This window comes from Aplysia californica, unplaced genomic scaffold, assembly GCF_000002075.1.
Source record: "Aplysia californica isolate F4 #8 unplaced genomic scaffold, AplCal3.0 scaffold00739, whole genome shotgun sequence".
Taxonomy (NCBI): Eukaryota; Metazoa; Mollusca; class Gastropoda; order Aplysiida; family Aplysiidae; genus Aplysia; species Aplysia californica.
The window spans coordinates 42,027-67,199 of NW_004798009.1; the positions used below are offsets into that span (position 1 = coordinate 42,027).

The 25,173-nt window shown below is 40.5% G+C and overlaps 1 protein-coding gene across 1 annotated transcript; it reads right to left on the reverse strand.

Annotated features, from left to right (window-relative positions):
* Positions 1–2,925: 2,925 nt before the first annotated feature.
* Positions 2,926–25,146, reverse strand: LOC101862835 (cleavage and polyadenylation specificity factor subunit 3). The gene is made up of 16 exons (XM_005108965.3): positions 25,031–25,146; positions 24,007–24,070; positions 20,784–20,881; positions 19,455–19,583; positions 18,927–19,011; positions 17,978–18,070; positions 17,176–17,265; positions 16,565–16,715; positions 15,504–15,679; positions 14,338–14,496; positions 12,876–13,022; positions 11,873–12,025; positions 10,260–10,368; positions 8,355–8,636; positions 6,698–6,861; positions 2,926–3,791 (listed from the first exon to the last, which is right to left on the reverse strand). The coding sequence occupies exons 1-16, from the start codon at positions 25,102–25,104 to the stop codon at positions 3,702–3,704; spliced, it is 2,064 nt and encodes a 687-aa protein (XP_005109022.1). The 5' UTR covers positions 25,105–25,146; the 3' UTR covers positions 2,926–3,701.
* Between the last annotated feature and the right edge of the window lie 27 nt (positions 25,147–25,173).

Here is a 25,173-nt window from a genome sequence, read left to right on the forward strand (position 1 = left end):
TATGACCTAATTGTGTTGCAAGTTCCGTAAAACGCTTACTAAAACAGATTTCCTTTAACAAGAAGCTCATGCTTTTTTTTAGCTGCCAGTTTCTACCTCCTTGAACAAAATCATCATCCCAAACACTCTCAGAAATACAGTTGAAATTGTCTAAAACTGCCACCTGTTGAGGAGAAAAGTGGCCATCTTAGACAGGTGGACGTTTTACAGTGACATTATATTATAATGTAAAAATAGTGCATGGGGAGGGGGGATGGAAGGTGGCTCCTTGTCCAGCTGGCCGTTGGAGCACTCTCAGAAATATATCCTGATTTTTTTCTGATTTGTTGTAAATAGAAGGTTTATCGCTAGCATTGACAATGACGATGACAATCTTTATAATTCATCTCGCAGGGAGAAATTTGTCTTGGTCGTTTACAATAGTAGTGGATTTTACAAAAGTTAGGTGCACTCGCACATACACACAAGACAGGACATTAGTAAAAACATGTCTCACATTCACATGCTGAAACAAATATCTCTATCTCTCTCTCTCTCTCTGTGCACTGTGTGTTCAGTAACCTCACTGCAGTTGGTACAAATGAAATTCTTTATTATATATCTATTCTTGCTTTTTTGGAAATATATCTTATTTTAAACTGGGGGTTGATAATTGAAATTCTGATGCCAGTGGGTGGCTATGGTCACATGTGCATCACAAAGTGTGGGTGGTGGGCAGGTGCTCTGATGCAGTTGCTCCTCCTTTCCTATAAAAAATCCATCGTCCATATCTCTCCTTCTTTTTTGTGTTTGTTACTCTCTTGTAACACCTCTTCTCTTCAGCACTCGTGTGACCTAATTGAAATTGTGTTGCAAGTGCCCAAAAATGCTTTCTGAAACACCACAATGTGTTCACAAATACTGTCAACTGCTGTCATAAAATTGTCACTTTTTGTTTTTGTGTTTGTGTCCAGATTTAGAGAAGTTTGAGAGATTTATGAGTTAATAATGACAAATCAGGAGCTGAATGCTATCTTGGACTAACTCCAATTTCAGATTTTTGGGATATTTTGTCACAGCTGTCAAAGTTGTTGAAAAGTCTTCCCTTTGAACTCATGAACCCAGCCAAAATTATTGCAGTTATTGCTCGTTCCACAGAATTGCAGTTTCCTTTTTACTTAACTCCTGTTTTTTGCGACTCGAATCCAACGGCAATAATAATAGTGATGTTATTAGTCATATTTAGTCATAATAATTGCATATAGAACATATTACATATCCTAGCTCTACAGTGTGCTCCATACGTTTTACCAGTATTATTACCCCTGCATATCAAAGAACACGACTCGGAAACATACTCAGCTTCTTGAAAAGCATACAATGCAAATTGGGGATATCCCGTGCTCAAAACCCTAACAAACTGACGAGATCTTTAGCTGTTTATGGTTGAGTACCGTACCCATTCCCACCTGGGCGAAGTGAGGAAAATCTGTATATAGGGACTTGCCCAAGGACACAACTTCGGCCCCCTGACAGGATTCAAACCCACAACCTTACACAATTTCGAGTCCGTGATCCTAACCACTAAACCACCAAGTGATTTTTTATTTACGTCAGAACTCGAATTATAATGGAGTTAGAACAAGATAGCACTAAGCTGGCAAATGTGGGACCATGATATTATAGGTCCCATTAAGAATAATTTCCAGGACCTTGAGGTCCAGGTTTGTAGAGTGTGGCATCGTGTGTGTGTTTGGGTGTACTGCACTTTACTTTATAATAATTTACATGATATATTTTTATCGTGGTCTATTCTTAGGTACTATTTCTTATGACATGTTGTTGTTGATAAATAATAAAGAATTTATTTCAAAATCAGTTGATGTGCTTGTTTATGATATTGAGTTTCTTTGACCGAATTCAGTTTACAGAATTATGTTTTGGGTAGTTTTTATACTACAGTGGAATCCTGTTATAACGAGAGGGAGGGGACCGATGCAAAATGTACGTTATAGCAGGATTCTCGTTATAGGGGATTCAGTAATAAATTCAAGGGAAATAATAAAGTAGGTCTAATCCACAGAATTCTACACTTATAGTAGAATGGGCACTGTACCACATGACCTGTGAAGAATTGAGGACCGAAAACAATGGCGTAGTGAGGGCAAGATTTGTCATTTTCGGAAGTAACCCTATAAACAAGAGTGGCTTTTACAAAAGAGTGAAAAGTGGAACATTTACTGTCTTGTTTGTAATTTTGAGTTCCAGAATTCACTGTGCAACCTGTAGAGATTGGAATTGTGGTTTTAAATTGTTGTGTTTTTGGGTGCAACAACAGAAAAAGCAGACGTAGAAGTAGTAAAAATTAGATCTACAGAACTGTAAAAAAAAATTCGTAACGCAAAAAATGGGATTGCTCACATCACTTCCAGCTTCCCACACACATTTTGCATAGTATAGGCATATGGCCTACATCATTATTTAGTAGCAAAACTTGTTACAAGAAATTGTTTTTTTACACTGAACATATTTTTTCACTAGGTCTAGATCTAATTAATGTTCTCAAAACATGCGTTCAACAGATGTGATCCTTACTATATATGCTAAATAGGGTAGATCAGGTCACAAATCTTTTGACTATGTTGTGGCCACAACAGACTCAAACACCATATGCACATTAAATTAAAAGTTGAAGAGTCTGCGATCTGCGAATGTGGACACGGCCAAGAGGAAGAAAGAATCCATCTTGATTGGACCAAGCCAAGGTGGTGGGGAGCCTTGAAATTTCCCCAAACAACCACAGCTTTAAAAAATGTTCCATTGCGAATTCAAGCCAGGACCATTTATACTATAACCCCTTATAACAACATCTAAGCTTCCAACGAGGTTCTCTGCTGAGCTGAAAGAGAACAAGGCCAATTACAAAACGGAACAGCACAATAGAGAGCATTGTTTAACAACATTTATTGTTTGATTCTGGAGATGACAGTTTATGAATTTGTATGATAGTATTACAACAATTAAGTCCTGCCACTGTGTCCGTCAGACAAACGACCCATCTTATCCGTCACATAAATCACTCAATCATACATCAACAGTTGAAAACACGGCGAGCAAGAATATTTTTTTTTACACATATGCACTTTTCCATTACCATATATTCAAACAAGTATCAGTAGAAAACAAGGCCAGTCAAAGTATTTTCATAGACCGTTAACTTTTCCCACAACAGGGTGAGAGCACGAGTGGGAATGGAAAAGATGTCGTTGTGTGGGAAAAAAAGCAAAACTTTCTAAACCACCTGTGCAGAGCCTAGAGGGTTCAACTAAAAACCTTCTTTTCGATTTAATTAAAAATATAAACTTCCTTTCAATAATTTAGGAAGGCTTTCAAAGAGGCTGGACAGCAACAAACTTCCGGTCAAAAAAAAGAAGTCTATTTATTTAAGTTCAACAGGCAGGAAGAGCTCCCATATTATTTTCCAACAGGACTAAATCACCTGGGGGTGGGGGGAAGCAGGTAGCAATTTTGAAAGCTTCTCAAACAACCCCAGTTTGAAAAAATCCTTCTGTACAGATTTGAATTAAAGCTCCTAAGATCTCATTTGAACACACACAATGGAAACACTGAACGAATCAGAAGTTCCTCCAACACTGTCATATCTGGGTATACTCTCTGACTCTGGCCCCTGAAGAAATCTGTTGGTGGAAGTTAGAAGGACCTCAGCACTTGATGGGACTGATGGCTTGATGGAGGCGGGTGACGGCTGAGTGGATCATCTGTTGTAGCGATTCATCATCACATTTCACTTCCTGAGAAGGACAAAATTGATAATTCATGAAAATAATCCATCATCATCATGATTCATACATCACTCTCAAATATATATCATCATCATCATCAAGTGCCAGATCCAGGCTTGCCAACTTTGTTCAAAACCCAGTCAGGGATACCCTGCGTTAACAAACCTAATTAGACCAAGTTGGACTAGTTTTGGTGAACTCTATTAGATAAAGCCCTCAATCATATTCCCTACTGCTGAATCAGGGACAGTCCCAGAAAATTTGGAACAGCCAGCAAGCCTGCAGATTTGAAGCAGACATCAGTAGCTATGGTTCACCACCACTCATTTCTTTGCTCCGATACTCTCAAAACATTATAAATTCTGGTCTTTTCCCCATCATCCATCTGTTCCAAGTTCTGTAAGTAAGTTGTTTTATCTACTGTTTCTTTTGTCTATTTGTCTGTCCTCAGAGAAATTTGCGCACGCAACTTTTGGCCTCAGCGCAACTTTTGCCGTTTTCGTGAATTCGCGAATTTTTTTTCAGTTTTCTGCAAAAATTGGAAAAATAATTTAATTTCGGTAAAAATAACCGAAATTTTTTCCCACAACTAAAAATAACGACGCGATGGGGGACAATTCGTACCTGAAATTAGATCTACCACTTCCTTTGCACTACGGACTACCGTGGGATGCCCAGTGCCCGTTGCGGATGAGAGCGGGTCGGGATGATCGCCCGACTCGTTGCCTGAAAACAACGCGTTTGTTTTTGAGGCAACGAGTCGGGCGCGATCGATTTTGTGCTACGATAGCCACTTTGCGCCATCAGTCTGTCGAGCAAACCGACCCGTCCCGACCTCCCCAAGTCTTGTTTGGACTGAATCATCTTCTACTTCTTCTAGTTTCTAGATCTAGCTAAATCTAGACTCTAGATCTAGATATCTATAGATTCTAGAGTAAACTCAATCGTAAACACGATCGTCTGATTACTTAGCTTGCTTGGTTCCGTAGCACCAGGTAGAGATCTAGTATAAAAAAAATTGTGAAAGACTTTAAATCTTAGGCCAGGAGGGTAGATCTAGACATGGATCAATTAATCCAGAAAACCCCTACCGTACTAAAGGGGTCGTTTAAATATAATCTTACGCCTGGAAAAGGCCTTAAAGGGGGGGGGGGGTGTCTAGACTCCTGTAAAAGAAATATGTAAGGGGGGGGGCGGGGGGTCCTGAACCAATGTCATGTTACACTTTTGTAAGGTGAAAAAATAACAAGGAAAATAATTTATGACAGCATAATTTTTTTACAACAAAACACGACATGAAAAAGAGTAAACTCTGTTATTCACTTAGAAGATTTGTCCGGAAAAGTTTGGCTTACACCATATTTAATTATTATGTCACTTGTGTGTATGGATGTTTTTCATGAATAGCTATTATGTAAAAGTAAAGCGCATAGAACAATGATTGTAACACAGATTTGCACAATATAAATGTCATATTATAATTATTATAAGCGAATAAATATTAGTATTACGGGATTTGGGGGGGGGGGGGGGGAGGAGGAGAGGAAAATGTAAGAAAAGTGTAAAGGGGGGGGAGGGGGGGCAAAAATCCCCTCAAAAAGATATAAGATTATAAATTATTATATTTGAACAGCCCCAAAACCACGCTGGTCACACCTGCCTAACGTCAGGGGGAGTTTAAGTTTAAAGACATGATGTATGAGTCAAGGTACAAACTGTTTTTGTACACCATGCAACCTCCCATTTTTTTGGTACGGTAGACATTCACATTTAACTTTTGATTTTGATCTAGCAAAACTCACGTTGGTTACTTTGATTGCAATGAGCATACCAACAATGTATTCCAATAATTCCATGACATTTTTAGCTATACACGTCTTGCAACTTTTCTTGCAACTTTTGTTGATTTTTCTTGCAACTTTTTGCAACTTTTGCTATTCTCAAATGCAACTTTCTGTGAGGACAGATTTGTCCCGTCAGAGCAAGATGTTCAAGGACTTACTGTCAATTCAAAAGACCCAGAAACCTAAACGGGAATTTTTAATTTTAAAAAACATGGGGGGGGGATGGAGGCAAAAACAGTCCTGTAACTGTAACACGTGCATGGTGACAGAAGAGATTATTTTTTTCTTTTACAGTAAAGAGACACCACTTGACTAGGATAAAATATACCAGTATAACACGGGTAGGTCGACGAACACAGAAGACTCGAAATCACACATTCATTGAACTGTGCCCACGGTCCCGGTTTTTTTTCCCCCCCTTCTTTATGTTTGTAAGATGTCCCTCAAACTACCGAGGGTGGTCCCCACAATTTCAAGCTATCCGGGATCCGTGTTGTTCAGTACTTTTATTTTTTTCACTTCTGAAATTGGTCGCTTTTAAGGACAAGCGGGCTAACCCAGATTTCAGGGGTTACCAGAAATCTTGACCTAAACCAAAAGTGGGCATTGCCCTACCTATAGGAGAAGTTTGGTTTCATTGGTGTGTTTATATGTTTGGTTGTACAGAAAATTCTCCTTGTCTTTTAAAGAAACTGAAAAAGGGGCAAAACTGTACCTTCGATTTCCTCAAAACAGCATTTTTCAGGATAGCCCCCTTGTGTTTAAGCTACCAATTCTGATTTCTCATCAGTATGGTGTGAGACCAGACGTTTACACACATACACACACATAAACACACATGCACATACACACACACACATAAACACACATGCACATACACACAAGTTGGGGAAGTAAAGGCCGCGTGGAAAAGAACTGGCCACCTTACCAAAATTATATGCCGAAGGCCCAGGAAGTTGTCTCACTAACAAGGCAATCCCCAAAGTCCGGATCAGATGCTGGAACAACTTTACTTTTACATACACACACACAAAAACAAACACACACACATACACACAACATGCCACTCACCAAAGAGTCTATATTGACCACCGCCACCTTGTCATCCACTGTGACTGTGACACGGTCTCGCTGCACCAGCTTGCTGGTACTCTCTGACCCAAACATCTCAGCCAGCATTTCCAGCAGACATTCTTGGAAGTGGGCACGGTCGATCTTCATGGGAGGGGGGATGTCTGTGGGAACAAGAGAAAGATCAGAAAAACGCTAATGAAATAATAGCATAAGCAGCAGCAGCAGCAGCAACAGCAGCGCAATACATCAAATTTTCCCATTTACTCCCCCTATTACGAAATGTCTGGATGACTATTGTAAAGTTCGGTCTTTAAGCCGGCGACATTTTTTTCCTCAGCTTTAAACCCAGCGGCTTAATTTGTCGATTTTCCCAATTGCAGTACCGTCACGGCCTCATCTATTCTTAGCTCTAGGGTTAACTAGTGTTTATGTTCATACTCCATGTTAAAGAGTTGGCCGCAAAGTGTTAACTGTTCACATTGTTAAGCTAGGGACACGGTGACACAGACAGGGTCAGTCAGTTGCTGTCACAGCAGCACATCAAAAAGTGTGCACGCCAAAACCGCTCATGATTTCTATTAAAACACACCAACCCCGCTATGTTGAACACGGACAGGCACAGACAGCAACAGCCAGCAACAGCCAGCGACAGTCAGGAAAATTCGAAAAGTGCGTGCACTACTTCTCCTGTCTGTCTGTTTCAAGGGAGTTAAATAAAGATACGATCACAGTGATTGTTCTTGTCAAGATGGAGGATTTTGAAGAGAAACTGATCATTGCGGTGCAAGAAAGGCCAGCAATTTATGACAAGAGCGAAAAACATCACGCTAATCGTGATTATATATTGAAGCAGTGGGATACCATTGGCCATGAATTGGGATCGGATGGTAAGTGTTAAAAAAATAATAGATTCATGATCAATTTTATGCAGATTCTAGATATATCATCACCAACATCAATACCATCATCATCATCCTCATGAACACAATTGAACGTCTTAATTTCCTTCGTAACCACAATAATAATAAGAGTTTCTTCTTCTTTGTCAGCGCCATGATTGACAATGTTGCTGTCTCTTGCTGCCTGTTTGAATGTGACCACATTTCCCTGTGCCTGTCCGTCCCTGTGCGACAGCAAGTCTGTCTGTGTCACCGCGTTTGTACCCTTACAGTGCTAACTGCTCACATTCAAATCAAGGCAAGGCTCAATCTGTTCAACTCTAACGCCAAAAAAGAAGATTTCAGCCGACAGGACAATGATGACACAGAATAAATGTGACGTACATATCTGTGTTGTTTAATCTGCTGTGGCTTATAAACCAGCATATCTCATTTGTGTAAAAAAAGTTTAGATTTTTTTTTTTTTTAATTTAGTTGGAGCGGCTTATAGACAGGTGCCGTCATAAGATCCAACTTCACAGTAAATATGGTGGGTCATGCATTTCCCTCAACATCCTAAGAACAAGCTATCTTGTGGCTAGCGAATCGGTAGCCCCTCCCCCTCCCCGGCATCAGCTAGATTGTACCTTTACCTTCAGGTCATACGTCAGAGAAAGGGGAAGAAGAAAAATAGGAACAGCTAGGTAATTATGAAGATATTTTATGCATGCGTGCTGATATTTCACTCATGGCACATAAAGAATTAATTTTCTCACTTTTGACTGGGATGGGGTCACGTTCTGCCTTCAACAGGACAGCAATGACGGCATCAGCATACATGTCCGTCACAGGATTGGCTGTCCACTCGACATATGCCACACCAGAGTCCAGCGTGACCTTGACGGAGGCAAAGGCTTGGATAACGGTGTGGGGAGAGCTGGAGACAAACTCTATGTCGCCCGCCAGCTGGTTGAGGTAGTAGGTGAGCAGCGCAGGACCCCCAGAGAACGACACGCTCATGCGCTGGGCCACCGTGCTCATCGCCAGGTCTGTGTAGCCTGGAAAACGAGGAACATCGATAAGTCAAGTCAGGACAAGACAAGGCAAGACAAGGCAAGACAGGACAAGACAAGACAAGGCAAGGCAAGACAAGGCAAGGCAAGGCAAGGCAAGACAAGACAGGACAAGACAAGACAAGGCAGACAAGGCAAGGCAAGACAAGACAAGACAAGTCAGGACAAGACAAGACAAGGCAAGGCAAGACAAGACAAGGCAGACAAGGCAAGACAAGACAAGACAAGGCAAGGCAAGGCAAGACAAGGCAAGACAAGGCAGACAAGACAAGGCAAGACAAGACAAGGCAAGGCAAGACAAGGCAAGACAAGACAAGGCAAGGCAAGGCAAGACAAGACAAGACAACACAAGGCAAGGCAAGGCAAGGCAAGGCAAGACAAAGCAAGACAAGACAAGACAAGACAAGACAAGACAAGGCAAGGCAAGACAAGGCAAGACAAAACAAGTTATACAATCGAAATTGTCCAAGACAGCCACTCATTGTCGAGGAGAAAAATAGTCGACTCGGACAGGTGGACATCTTACCGTGCCACTATAATGTAAAGAATACACAAGGGAAGAAAAAGGAAGTGGCCGTTTGTACAGGTGATTGTCTTATTCATGTGGCCGTTAAAGGAGGTTCCACTGTACTTTAAAGATCCGTCACTGGAAGAAACTGACTGAGTATAAGTTAAGTTGGATCCTTCCCCCATGTCTTTGAGCATCGTGAAAGTCACATCATGTATGCATATATATGTTGTGTTGTGTACCCATGTGTTGTGTCATGTAAGCATGTGTTGTGTCATGTACATTCATGTTGTGTTATGTTAGTATGTGTTGTGTCATGAACAGTAATGTTGTGTCATGTACAGTAGTGTTGTGTCATGAACAGTAGTGTTGTGTCATGTACAGTAGTGTTGTGTCATGAACAGTAGTGTTGTGTCATGAACAGTAGTGTTGTGTCATGTACAGTAGTGTTGTGTCATGTACAGTAGTGTTGTGTCATGTACAGTTATGTTGTGTCATGTAAGTATGTGTTGTGTCATGTACAGTAGTGTTGTGTCATGTACAGTAGTGTTGTGCCATGCACAGTTGTGTCACGTAAACATGTGTTGTCTTTTGTACAGTCGTGCTGTGTCATGTAAGCATGTGTTGTCTATGTACAATCATGTTGTGTCATGAAGTATTTTGCACTAAAATAGTCATAACACTGATACCACAATCTAGAATATTTTAGGATTAAGAAATGCAAAACCATCTTGCTACATTGATTGTAATTTGATTTGGGGGGGGAGGGGGGGGGGAAGACACACCTGCATCTGTGATAGGCAGTTATGGGTTTTGCTGTTCTTCAATACAGAAGACAAGAGTTCAATTCCTGTGTGGGGACAATTTCTATTGAGTATCTTGGTCTTTCTGCTGAGACATTGTATCCCTCTAAGACCAGGTTGGCATAAATGGTTTATATTATGCCGACTGGGGTGTAGAACACCTACATTTTTTTTAAAAACATTTTAAAAACCCAAACAAATATGCAGACTGGGGCGTAAAACACCTATATATTTTTTAAAAACATTTTAAAAACCCCAACAACATTTCCAAAGTCATTAGGGAATTGGAGAACTCACTTTGCAGATCTTTGGGTGCAACAATGTGATAGTTGAAGTTTCTCTTCACCAGAATCCCAGACACCTTGTGACCTTGGGTGGGCGGTTCCGAGGCCAAGTCTCCGACAACCTGAAAGTTTCATTTTCACAAGAGTTTTACAGCACTTTAAACACATAATATATACGTCATATAACTGCCGAAGATTAGAGGTGTTACAGGAGAGTAACAAACACCAAAATAGAAGGAGGAGAGATAAGGACAATAGATGTTTGAAGGGAAAGAAGGAGCAAACCGCATGCCTGGGTTAGCCCTGACAGGCAGCAATACAGCCCGCCTCCTAAATGATCTAAATTGTGTTGATGGAGGTGTAAAACACCTGCACTTAAACTTAGAACCACATAAAAAAATAAACAGTCCTTTAGTGCAAAGTTAGACAGACAGAGACAACAGTGGAAAGAAAAGAAGTAGGACCTATCACTTCCACTTTCCAACCACCCCCTCTGTGGGATGAAAATTTGAAGTTGTTGAGACAAAACCATAAGATCATGTAGTTGTAACTGTAGGTGTGTTACATAATTTAGATCATTTAGGAGATGCACCCTTAACTCTCGTCCTACGGGAGCCGGGTTTATGTCGCCCGATAAGCCTATTTCGGCACCTCGCCTACGTTCTGGTCCCAAATCAGTGTAGCCCCCGGCTCAGCGCACGCGCAGCGCGCATCCTCTTACATGTCATTCGGGTCCCGAGTCGGATCCCCATTCACGCAGGTCAAGTGTGTGTGTGCGTCAGTCTGCTTGAGTTTGTGTGCGTTTGTGGCCTTCTTCTAGAATTGCCTGCGTTGGTTCGTAATCGAGGCATACGTCTCATTCAAAACATACCAAGTTGGTAGCTCTAGATGTTCGTCTAATGAAATTATAGAAGAAATTGACCCACTTAGACATGAGGAGCTCGAAAGGGTAGTCAGGAAACAAGACTTCCATTTTTCTATACAAAATCTTTCAAATGAGCTTGATTTTGTATGAAATGAACTACCTGATAAAAAATAAGCTTGTTTAATAGTTTTGAATACCGTTGTGCAGGTACAAAGAACAATTTGAGTGTAAAACATTCGGAAATTGACCTATATTATCCCCTTTCGAACCTCAGGTCATTCATAACAACAAGAGCGCCTAGAAAGGTTATTCGAACGGGCTTGACTACTCGTAATGTCTTATCAGCTCGTGAGAGGGGGTTATTCATGGGCTTGTAACACTTTATAAATAAAAAGCTATGAAAGATAGAGCGTTATTTTCATCATCGGTTAACACACTCCCACGGTATTCATGGCGAAAACACACGTTTCCCGGCGCGCTCGCTGTTCACCAACAGTACACACTGAGTGACCCTGGCGGCCTGCCCGGCGCGTCCGACGTAATCGGTTGCTGATAAGATTCGCATCTCGGCACAGACGCAGGACAAGAGTCAAGATCATTTACATGCTTCTCTTCACTTAAACAAAATCTTTCTCTCTCCCACTCCTCCAGTAGTATTTACCATTCCTCAGCCAACTTCTCTTTGTGCAGATCAATAAAATCCTATCTCTATGTTTTGACCCGAACAATTTCCCATCACAAACACAAGTGCATGGACCCACCTTCGCCATCTTCTCTCCACGGAAATGCAGCTCTATGGGGACGGTGTTGCGAGGGTTGTGGACCTCCATCTTGTATTCGGTGTCGTCCTCGTACTCCCGCATCAGAGCAGACTTGAGCCGAGCCATCTCGTTGACCTCACCATGTACCAACACCTGGACAACACAGACAAAGTAGAGGGAACAAAATATATATTATCAACTGGATCTTAAATGCACTTAGTGCTAAATATTGAACATTTAAAAAAAATAAATTGCAGTTTCTTAATCTATGTTATTGGCTGTATGTGCTTGAGAAACATTTTGTTGAAATTCAAATTCTAAATGTTGAAAAAAGGACAAAAAATACACAGTATAGATACATTTGCTAAAAGAAAGAGACAGTTTTTTCTCCCTCTTGTAAAATTTCACTTTCTGGGCTTAGTACATTTTAGCAGCTTTCCGACGCGAAATTACTTTTTAAATCGCTCTTTGTTGGGGCACCCCATAGTGGCAACCAGCAATGGCGTAAGTGCAAGACTTCCAAAAGCAGTTTGCCACAAACATACAAGAAGGGGAGGGAGAAAGTGGGAGGAGGGGATGTAGCCAACTTGGCATTCTAAGAGAACATTTTCTTGAAGAACAAAAATATTTATTAAGGTGGCCTTCTAATGCTGAGACAGGTATACTGCAAGCAAATTTTACCAAAAGTGTAGAAGAGAATTGAAAAGAAAAAAAATATTTGCATAATTTGAGAGTTTTAGACCAGGTGTGGTCAGTGCAAAATTGGCAGTATTGTTTTTTAAAAAAGGAAGTCATAGGGGAAACAATTCTAGACAGGGAAGACAACTTCAGCAGAAATCATACATTGCCATCACAACAAAAGGGGGAACCTGGAAGAGACTCCAGCAAAACTCTACCTTCCTCTTCACCAAATGGGGGAAACAACTCAAGCAAATATCTCTTACCATTACATAGCGTAAAGCCTCCCCCCCCCCCCCCCCATCTAGACATATGAGTTACTCACCACATGAGCAGGTTTAAGTTCCCTCAAAAACTCTGATGTCTGTTTGTAGTCTGCATGAGCAGAGAAGGAAATATAGTCCACCGAGCACTTCAGCGGCAGTTTCTGGCCGCCCATCGTGACAATCTCGTTAGGCTCCGATAGGACATGCTAGAAAAAAGAGAAAAAGATAACTTAGATTAGTAGGACAAGAAATCATTGTAATTAATCATTATAATTAGCGCAAGTAAACCCAAATCTCTTTCTATACAACTGCAGAAAAGAATTTTACAGCGAAATTGCTATCAATTTCTTCCTGCAGAGGACTAGCTAAGTGTAAGATATTTTACCATATCAAAACTGACTACGCTGCACAGGCAAAGGTGAAGTAGATCAACTTTGCCGATTGATAAAGAGGTTACAAAAAAATTCTTAAAGGGAAAAGAAACACAGATTCTTATGTGAAGTTACTTTTCAAGGCGACTATAACAAGTTCAGTGAATTTTGCATAAATACTCATCAGTAAAACTCCACTGTATAGAGTGTCCCGGGCCAAGATAAAAGAAAAACCATAAATAAACGATTGAGACCATTTCAGCCGATGAACAGCTAAATTATATCAACCCATGCAGCGTATCTCACATAGAGATTCCTTCATGTAAATCTCCGGTGGTGTTTCCCGTATTCATCTAAAAGAAGGGAGGAGGAAAAACGTACATATGAGGAGAATTATATCCCTTCTTCATTTAAAATGGTTCCTGAAGACCTCAATAGATAAAGTTTCATCAGCATCACATCACAATTGCCAAAATAAAATTCGGGGGGAGGGGTTCCAGAAAAAGTAATTATTAAAACAAAGACATCAAGGGGCCACTTAAAATATAGATTCATTTTGTTTCCTTATTTCCTTCTTAGGTTCTGATTAAAAAATCACAAATGCCCAAGTCGTGGTTCTGATTTGGACACCTTTTTATCTATGATTTTTTCAAAACTTAGGGAAAAAAAAGGAAAAAAAATGAAAGCGCTAGTGGAATGACACTGATGATTTTCTCATAGCACCACCAACAACCTCCAACATGTCCAGCCCTCGTTACCCAGACATATCATCCCTTCATGACTGAAACTAGGAGTTTTTCTCAGAGTTCTCCCTACAAATCAGAGTTTGGGGGAAAAGAAAGGAGTCTCCCGAACCCCAGTAGATGAAGATAGCATTACAAACTGACTGTGGCAAATAAAATGTGTGCATAAAAAAAAACTGCCAACAATTAATGTACATTATTTTCACGTCATTCACGATAAGTCATGTAAATATAGAAAATAAACCTGTGTATTTTCAAGTCATTTATAATGCTGCATACTACCGATGAACACAGAACTCGAGAGAAAAAAAAACAGAACTTTTTGCACATCCCATAGGGGCTCTTCGATAGGCAAAAAAAAATCTGGGCACTCCAATCTTATCAGAGTAAGTTGCAGGTCCACATACCTTCGCCAGCGTTCCCTCCACACAATATCCAGCAATGATGCAGCCATTCCGCTTGTCTGTGCACCAGTTCTCAAACAGCTCCCGGGACAGGCCGCTCTGCATCATACCGGGACTGGCCAGCACAACCGAGGGACCGATGTCGTCAAATTGTTCCATATTCTGTCAACAAAAGTCACGGAGGTGAAACAAAAACCTAAATTGAACTTGTTCATGTTTACCGTAGAAAAATAATCACACTGCTCTATATTTCATCGAGAAAGGTAAAGCAGGTGAAACAAAAAACTGAAGAATTAGATTAGCTCAATTTACCATAGCAAACTGCTTTCGTCTGAAAAGATTGCTTGGAATCCCTCGTATATTTTAAAATACAGCAAGTTTATCTAGCGAAAATTACCAATACAACGTGGTGAAAAATGTGTATATCCGCTAAGTAGCATATTTGTACCATACCTTTAAGTTAATGATATGCTTGTAACATACCTCTCTCTAAGTTCATGATATGCTCGTAACATACCTCTCTCTAAGTTCATGATATGCTCGTAACTAGGGCTGGGTCACGAGCGCGAGAACGGAACTGAATCGCCACTCTTTCCTGCGGAACGTGATTCACGATTCACTTTAGCGGAACGCGGAACAGTATCGCCAAACGATTCCCGATTCACTCCCCTGTCGCTGTCACCACCTTGTGGCTTGTTTAACCAACTGCTGAGTCAAGTCACGAGCGCAAGAACGGAACGGAACACTTAGTATGGCTCCCCTTATTTTACAAAAGATGGTATAGTCCAACCCCCCTATTAAAACAAAATGAACGGGGTCCAACCAATAGACAGAAGGAATTTTATGGAGCCATTGTTTTAGCGAATCATGGGGTTGGGGGGATTTATGGGAGTCACTAATTGAGGTCAGTTGATAGAGCAGCGCAACAAAGGGTGTGGGGCGGAGAGGATGGCGGAACAACAAGAGTGGGACTCGCGCTCGCCAAGTGGCGTTGATATGACACTGTTCCGTTTCAGTCAGTGTTCCGTCACAGCTCCACGAGCGCTCACGTACTCGCTATTCATTGAAGCCGACTGAATCGCGAATCGCCACTCTCAAATTTGACAAGCAGGATCCAGCCCTACTCGTAACATACCTCTCTCTAAGTTCATGATATGCTTGTACCGTACCTTTAAGTTAATGATGTGCTTGAACACAAAGGGGTTGCTCATAGTGATCTGTCTGCGGATCTTTTCATTCATGGCGTTGATGTATGTCTGGTATACGCTCATGCATTTCTTTGCCAACTGTGAGGCGTAGTAGATGGGGATATCGTGCAGTTCTGGGTGGTTGCTCCAGTACTCATCTGATAGAAAGGAAGAGGAAAAACGTCCAAGAGGACAAATTATACCCCTTTTTCATTCAATTCAGTTCCTCGAGACCCCAACAGAATACCTTTCCTCATGCAATAGCAATATAAATAAACAACTTTTCAATAGAGCATATTCCTGCTAGAAAGTAGACGAGCAAGAATAAAAACATCTTAGATTTGTAATCAGACAATTTTGTACGTTCAAGATTTCTCCTGATGGTCCAATGATAGTATTGTAAAGGCAGGTAATAGAACAGAGTTTGTCTTTCAAAAAACAACATTATCACGTTAACATCAGCACGGAACAAAACATTTCATAGAAATTAATTGGTCCAACACAGGACAAAGTAAATCACAAGCAAAAAAAATTGTAGTTATAGATGTTTTACGCCCCTATCGATACAAATACAATTTATATCATTTAGGAAGCAGGCTGCTTTGACCCTGCCTATCAGAGCCAAAGATAAAAAAGTCCTTGCAGACAGACAGACAGAGATACTCGATAAGAAAGATAAATTTTATAAATAAATATCCCCACATAGGAATCGAACTCACGTCTCTTACGAGTGACAGCAAGACACCTAACCACTACACCACAAATGCCAGTCACCAAAGGCAAGTGGACCGACTAAAACGGCAATGAAATAGAGCAGCGAACTCTATGTTTGAGATTATACATGTTTTACTCCCTTATCAATGCCATTTACATCAATTAGGAGGACAAACCCAGGTTGAGTGGGGATGTAACATCCCAGCGGACAAACGGAGATACTTGGTGAATTAACTTCCCCTCAAGGAAATCAAGCTTGAGTCTTCTGATCGTAATGCCGAAACCCTAACCATTACGCCACAAACAAGATGCATTGAGCGCTGGCTTACCTAAAATGAGTAACAGCTCCTGAGCTCTCCCCAGAGCGAAGGCAGGGATGAGACAGCGCCCGCCGCGGTTCACGATATCGTGGACCAAACTGGTAAAGCGGTGTTCTCGCTCATCTCTGTTCTCATGAATGTGAGTGCCGTATGTAGATTCCTAGGAGAAATCAAATACATCATAAAAGAGACAGATACTAGAAAAGAAATTTAACAGAGGTAACAGTTTAAATATTTTCTTTTAAAAATTTGAGACAAAACAAAGATGTTAAACAATAGCTTTTAAATGTATTCTGTGTGCAACAGCAAGGGGCCTAACTACAACACAAGACGCCCATGTCCTGTACAAGAAGACTACAGCAAATCGTCAGCCAGCTGTTCAGATATATTATGCCCAAAGATCAAAGTTTCTTAATCTATGGTATAGGTTGCATGTGCTCCAGAATTATATTGTCGAAATTCAAGTTCTAAATATTTTTTTACAAAGCAAGAAGAGATGCATTATATTCGTGCAGTTGTTTTTTAAAATATGAAGTTTTTTAAATTTCTCCGGAAATATTTTGCTCTATTGGCTTAGAGCAGTCGAACAGCTCTTTGATGAAATGCAGCAACAAACTCACAATGATGACGATATCTGGGTGTACGCTCGGCGTCTCTGCACACATCAAATGTCTGTCTTCCTGGCGGGAATAGTCACCTGTGTACAAAATCTGGAGAAAGAGGTTGAAGACACATGAATAAAACATAATTTTGTTTAGTGTGAAGAAAGAGAAGCACATCTCTCTCCCTCCCTCCCTCTCTCTCTCCATAATCATACAGTGCTGAGAAACAGAAACACAGACCAATATAAAAAAAAGATCAGCAGACAGACAGATAGAAATAGATAGATAGCAAATTTTAAAAAAGAAAAAGAAATGAAGTTTGAGAAACAATAAAGGTCATTTAGTGCTGGGGAAAAAAGCAAGAAGGACAGACAGGTAAAACAAACGAATTGTTGTGAAGTAGAACCTACTTAACTAGAGGCACCCTTAAAACACATGTGTAAAATTCCAATGTACGATCACTTGCCGGGTAAACTAAAGAATAAAGCAACCATTCACCATCTTGTCAAATTAATAATAATAATAATATCTTTACGAAGGCTTTACTGTCAAAGCATATCTTTTTCCGTCAGTTATTTTGATGGAAGGATCGGGCTGTGATTAACTTATTTACAGTCCGATCCTCTCATAGAAAAGATATGTGACAAGTAAAGATTTGCAGCCATGGAAAAGCACAAAAAGTCGATTTTAGCAAAAACGTAACAAATGGGTTTCTTGAACTGAACCATCGACGTATATATAAAATTTTAAACATGTAAAATGACAAGTACAACTATCGTAATATATGATGTGATAAAAAAAATTCACAAGTAATACTTACTTTAACTCCAGCAATTTCAATCATGAACATGGCAGCCCCCAGCACGTGGCCCGCGGAATAGCACCAGAACCTCACGCCATTCACGTCTGTTTCCTAACAAAAAGAAAAAGAGCTATTACAAGTGACTGTAAACGTTTAACACCCCCCCCCCTCCTCCACTGACAATATTTACATCATTTAAGACAAGCACATTTCATGAGACAGGCATACCATGATATGCTAAACAAAACAAATTCCCCAAGCAGGAATCAAACTCGCATCTTCTGGATACGATGGCAAAGAGCCTTACCGTTACACCCTTGATGCCGGTAAAGTGAATGAGTAAAAACATGTCAATCTTCATTTTCATTACAACAAACTCCTCATCTTTTTAAATTCTTTAAACGTAGGTGTTTTATTCCCCAATTAACACAATATTGATCATTCAAGAGGTTGGCATCAACCTGGACTTAGAGGGACACAGCGTCCTAGCAGAAAGACCTGGACACTCTGTAGAAATTCTTCTTTTACATTTTTTTTTAAACTCGCAAAAAAGGAATAGCAAAAGCAAATCTCTTCCAACAAAATATATCTCCTCCTTAATGTAAGAAAAAATATTGTTTCAGGAAAGAGCGTCTTCCTCTTTAACATAAAAACAAAAAACATTACTTTCTTTGGACCATCAGCAGCCAAACCACCACCACCTGCGCCCACTCCTAACCTTCCTTCCCCACTCAAAACAAACATTTTTGGACAAATTATATTTCTTTCTTAACCCTATGAGCCCAAAATATGTTTTTCAAATAGGTTTTTTTTACTTGGCAGCTATACCATAATATGCATGCATTCAATGCGCACAAGTGTAAAGGTACTGACTCTCGGACTAACCAAATGAGTAATTAGTAACACATTGCATAACGGCAAACTGATTGTAACAAATATTGCAAAGAATAACAGAGCTTTTCCACACCTGATGGAAGTTGATTGTCTCTATTTTCTCCATGCTTTTTTCAATGTCACTGTCAGTGTAGAGCTGATCATCTGATGCAATGTTGCTGAAAAAGAAATGCAACAAAATAGCATACCATGACACCATAACACAAAGAGTGTATCCTCTAACATAACTAAAAAGTGGATAATAAAATATGACAAAAGGCTTTCATACAAGGTATCATAATAATGTATCAAAAACATAACAAAACTGTAAAAGTGTATTAAACAATGTAACAAAAACTATTGTATCATTTGATGTAAAACAAGTTTCAAGCAAATGTTTTACTGCATTATTTTCTCTCTCTCTCTCTCTCTCTCTCTCTCTCTCTCTCCCTCTCTATCTCTCTCCTTCCCTTCCCCCCCCCTCCTCCTCCCCCTGCCCCTCCCCCTCTCTCTCTCTCTCTCTCTATGGCCTATACACTGATACAGGATGAGAAGGCAATGATGATAATGAAGATGATAAAAAAACAGAGCTGAACAAAGGCACCAGCATTGTAAGCCATACCTAACTTTGACGTAATCCGAGAGCAACCATCTGTAGATAGCTTTGGTAGCGTGCGTCATGAAACATCGGCCTTTGAAAGCTGTCTTCTGAAGCCAGTATGGAAGACCTCCACAGTGATCGAGATGAAAGCTGATGGGAGAACAATGAAAGACATGTACACTTGAACCTGCTCTAACAGCCACCTGTATAAGACAATCACTTGTGCAAACGGCCACATCCCATTACCCCATTGCATTTTTTTTTAACACTATAGTGACAGTGTATAAGACGGCCAACCGTCTAGGAGTGAGTCCCACTTTTCTCCATGAAAATATGTGGCTCTCTTAGACAAATTCAACTGTATGTAATTTGAAGATGTCTTACATCCCTATCGACACAATTCACATCATTTAGGAGGTGAGCTGCTTTGAACTTGCCTGTCATGGCCAACTCGGTCTGAGCGGGATACAACATTCCAGCAGAAAGATGAAATACTCTTTTTTTTTTTATAACTTCCCAACAAAGAAATCGAACTTTTGATTTCTGATTGAAAGATGGTTTCCATTACACAACCTCAGAAAATGTCAGAATATGACCACTTCTGAGAAATATTCCATATTTTTTAACTCACCCTGTAAAGAAAAAGACAACCGGAGCTATGTGACCAATTTTTCTTGCAACATTGACAATTTATTGGTGGTCAGTAACTATGCTTAAATGAAGAGGAAAAATATGTAACATTAAAATAATAAATTAGAAGCTACTCATCTTGTCTATAAAGTACTCTCATCCCTACTGTATGTACAGTCGAACCTGTGTAAGACGGAATCACAAGGGAGCCAGAAAAAAATTCCATCTTTATCAATCAATATCTCCGGTGTTTTTCGGTTACAAGCTACAGGAAGTGGCGGGCCAACAGTTGTTTTGTTAAAAATTTGGTGAAGTTATGTGTGATACTTTTTTAGCTGTAACGGACTAAGTAAGTCACCCCTGCATAGCCGCATAGCGATAGATGATTTTATTATAAATAGGGTGCAAAAAAAAATTGTATAACCCCCAGACATTGCCATTTCAAAATAATGATAAAATAAAAACTATTCGGACAAATTAGATGCAGGTTGTTTTTTTTCTGTGAGAGCATTCTTTCTTTCTCTTGTTGCATTTTCAAAATTATGATAGCTGTCAGTCTTTTTGTGGTTGATGCTTTAATATACCCCAAAAGTGTCAGGCTCCAATAGTTTTACTGGAAGTAAAGCTTGACAGCCAAAAAACAACCTTAAAACTGAAGCAGTCAGTTAGAGTTCACGTCACTCAGACAAACTTTGCTAAGTTATGACAACTTCTACTCACTGACTGACGAGCATGAGATCGATTTCCTCTGGGTCAATAATATCCAGGAAAGGGAGAGAAGCCATTCCAGTCAAACCAGGGTGAATGCCACAATCCAGCTGCATAAAAGAATAGCATATATGTCAAAAAAGTTTACATCTTGCTTTCCCTGTTAATGGAAGTGCATTGACAACAGTAGTACATTATGATATCAATTTCAAGAGCTGCAAATATTTGATCCTAAAAATACTCATACTAGTGAAATCTTATCAAGCATTCACTGACAAATTAATGTCAGTTTCATTCATTAAACTTTGGTAAGTTTGGTAATATTACAAATTAGCATTACATCAGAATCAGATTGTTAATTATACACACCCACGTAATGTATAAATTGTATTTATTTTTAAATAAACACATATACAAATAATAACATCATTACAGTACATACAGATGTAAAACTGCATGTATATATGTGAGAGTAGGGTTCTGTCTTTACCCTGTTTAGGTAAGCAACATCAAAATCACTCCATAAATAAGAGGTGTCGGTAGCCTAGTGGTTACGCTACCGGACCATAATTGTGAGATTGCGGATTCGGGGGTTCAAGCCTCAGCATTGTCCGACGCTTTGTCCCTTGGAAAGACACTTTACATGAACTTCCCATTTGGCTCGGTCCTTTCAGAGATGGCCGATAAACTCGAAGATCCCGCCTCTTGAATAACCCAATATAAAATGTTGATAATGGTGTTAAACTTAAACTACCATTTCACCATTTTTTCACTCCTTAAAAAAGAAACAGCAAATCAGAAAACAAAAAGCATGTTCATCACTAAGTAGACAACACTAAAATTAAATCCTCATGACACAACCATACATATATAGAATCAGAAGATTTTTTCGTATTAAGCAGATTTCGTGTTAAAGGAAGTTGCAATGACAGAATAAAGAGAGGTCAAAAATAAACAGGGATTTGAAATCCTGTCAAGGTAACAGAAATTACATGTTAAACAATACTGTGTTCAACAAATATCTAACTAAATCCTAACAGTTAAAATTTCGTGTATGTACACTAGGCGGAGCAAACATGACACACACACACATGCATACATAGTCAGAGTGGTCTCAATCTAAGAACTCCCGTCATATCAAAAGACAAAAAAAAGTCAGGCCTTTGGCTGACTGGGTTTGTACACAACCTATGATCTTAGATGAGAGCCATACTCGGTTGCACAAAAGATACATCAGCTGCTGCAATGCGATATGTGCTAGGCCAATCCGGCATGAACGAAAGACACACGCTTGCACAGGTCTGCTTGAAAGTCTGCGCAGTTCCACAGAATCCTCTTCATGACAAAGTAGGTCGTCAGACTAACCCACGGCTTAAATGGGGCACGAAGTGGATGACCCAGGCAGTGCAAACCATTGAAAAGTGTTGGGGCAATTAGATGAAGGGAGACATGGGTACAGCTTGCGGACAAGGTGAAAGACAGATTTACTCAAGTGATTGCTACATTGGGGCATGAATGTCGTGAATGGCCTGAAGGAGCAACACATGCTGAAACCCAGACTCTAACTGAAGAGAACTGCAGAGAGGATGAAACCATTATCTTCACTGATGGCTCTGTTCAGCGTGGGAACAAATCAGGCGGGCTTACACGGCTTCTACTTCTTGCCAAGGAGTAACAGTCCAGGAGGCATCTGGGGCAACGGGCCTCACTACATCAAACATGTGCATTGAGATCAATGCCATCACTGAGGCTCTGAAATGGCTTTGCACTGATGGATACCAGCAGGCTACCTTTGTTACAGACTCAATGAGTACTCGGGGTAAGATCTTGACCGGCAGCCTCTATATATATGCAGATTGGTTTAAGACAATCCAAGACAGCAAAATCAGACTTGCAGTGGATCTTCTGCCCAGGACATGCAGGAGTCAAGGGAAATGAAAGAGCAGATAAGCTAGCAGGCTCCGCAAACATAGAGGGAGTGCTTACCCTTGACCCTCCAACTGTAGTAGCTCTCTTGTCCGAGAAAACCTAGCCAGCAGCCGTGACGAGGACTCCTTCACGAAGGAGGTTGTGATTGCGAAAGGAGTGCAGTTTGGTGAAGGTAGGAAGAGCAGGCTGTGTGACCCCATCAGACGCTACAACAACCAGCTCATGGTGGAGACAATCAGCCTGCCCACACTGAAATGGACCCTCATGAAGAGGGGCAAGGAAGCATGGAGCATCCTGTCTTCCTAAGACCCCAGTTCTAGATTCAAGTACAGTAGTCTCCGCCTAAGATCCCGGTGCTCGGGAGCAAGGAAATGTGGGATCTTAGGCGAACTGGGATCATAACTGATGAACCCAGGGAAGAATCTATGGTGACCCATGTTAAGGCTCACAATCGGTAAAATGGTCTCCCTCCTCTCTACAATGAACTGACGTGCTCCCTTGGTGGGTTTATGGCATATGACGAGCAAAGAGTGGTTAAACTTGATGACCTATCACGCTGCATAGTGGCATGAGGCGTGCCATTTTCACTTATAATCCTATCATGAGTCTCAAGATCTACGCTTATCCAGTTGCCCCTCCTCTTTACCTGTCAAAAATTTATAGCTTTCCATCTCTGACCGAGTCCCCCCCCCCACCCTCCAAATCGCCTTTGTCGTTACACACCATTACGTTGTGAACCCACCAATTAAAATTCAGTCTGTCTCGCAAATTTGGGAGTACAGACAACTGCTGCAATGGTCAAGTTCACAGTTCGATGTGATCCTGCCTGGAGCGAACATGTAGGCCCTACCCACCCAGCGAGTGATGCAAGTTTAGGTGGCGAGCTCAGATGTGAGTGCGATGCGTGGGGAAAACAAACGCATCGGTCAGTTCACACCCCGGTGTGATCCCGTCTGGGGGCAAACATTGTATCACTTCATCGAGTTTTACAACGTGTATGTGATCACATTCACGATAGTGGTTGATCTTTGACGCGACGGACAGTTTATTGATCTCAACTTATCACTCTAGGTTGATCGGCTGTGCCCTCCCGGGTTTTTGTTTAGCAAATTATGATCTGAAATGCGGGATCTTAGCCGAATGTAGACCATCAGAGCGGGATCTTAGGGGTGACTTTTGTATAGTAAAAATTCTGTTTTCCTAAAACAACGGGATCTTAAGCGAACCGGGATCGTAAGTGGTGGGATCTTAGGCGGAGACTACTGTACTATGTTCTTAGATGGAGATGATATAACAATAATCTCACCAATATCTTTTTTCCTTTGAACTCCAGAAGATGACATGATCGACCAACTTCCTGTCCCGCTCCTCTGTAGAGACATTAAAATTATAATATTTGTAAGATTGCTTGTTTGTTGAGTATGCACACATAGACACTATAACCAATAATGGTCATTTCGCAAGTCTAAAAAAGTAGGACTGACAAACAGAAACATTTTTTGTTAAAGAAGTAGATCTAATACAGGGTGCCCATTACGGCGGGTCTTGTGCCATACATAAGCGTTTGTTTTTGAGTCAGTAAGTCGGGCCGAACCGCTGATCCTATCCCAATGGGCACCCAGTATAAGATCTACTAAAGGTGCCCTCAAAAGACCCGACTGAGTATTCTTTATGAGGAAATGTAAATTTAAACTTGAACTTATTTTTTGGAAGGACTTCCTCCCATTTTCTTTTTAAATTCAAAAACACAGACAAGAATTGAGAATACCCTCATGCCATGCCATGTGTAAAAGTTTAAAGATGACTATGACATTAATCTGATCTAGATCTAGATCTAGTGTCAGAAACAAGACTGAATCAATAGTCAATACTCCATAGTTTAATTATTATTGTGAAGTGTAAAGGGGGCTGTCAAAAGAAGTTGGGGGTGGGGGGACAGCCCTGAGTCATTGTAGGCCTATTTGTGTTGGGGTAGGCCTTTATCTAAGAGAGTAAGGCACCTTGCCGTAAGGTAAAGCGTAAGGTAAAGCGCTAAGGCCTAGCCTTTATATTATCTTTTGTCGTAAATCCTGACTGAAAGGGCATCCAATACTTAACCCGTGCGTAACGCGGGAATCTATACCAAAGTTACAAACAGATAGATAGGCTCCATTTCTACTGTCAAGACCAAGACTGACTGTAAGTGTAATTCATTTCGAGTTAAACGCACGCAAGCGCATCAGAAAAATCTCTAGAATATAGATCTAGATCTAAATCTATATAGAATCTATAGAGACAATACACTTGATACTATTTCTATCAGTATATGTTCAGGAAACGAAAGAACATACAAAGGTCTTATTTGAAGGATATCGCTTTCTTCAGCCGGTAACTGTGTTGTTTCTGTCTTTCGTTTCGCAGCCATTTTGAACTTGTGGCTTGATTACGATCACTGCACAATCATTGTTCCGTTCCCTCTTCCGGATATAGCGTA

Coding starts and splice junctions, on each gene's coding strand:
- LOC101862835 (XM_005108965.3), bottom strand. CDS start 25,104: ATGGCTGCGAAACGAAAGACAGAAACAACACAGTTACCGGCTGAAGAA. Junction 20,882..24,006: donor TCAAAGGAAAAAAGATATTG/GTGAGATTATTG, acceptor TCTTTTATGCAG/CTGGATTGTGGCATTCACCC. Junction 15,680..16,564: donor GGAGCTGTTACTCATTTTAG/GTAAGCCAGCGC, acceptor CCTTTCTATCAG/ATGAGTACTGGAGCAACCAC.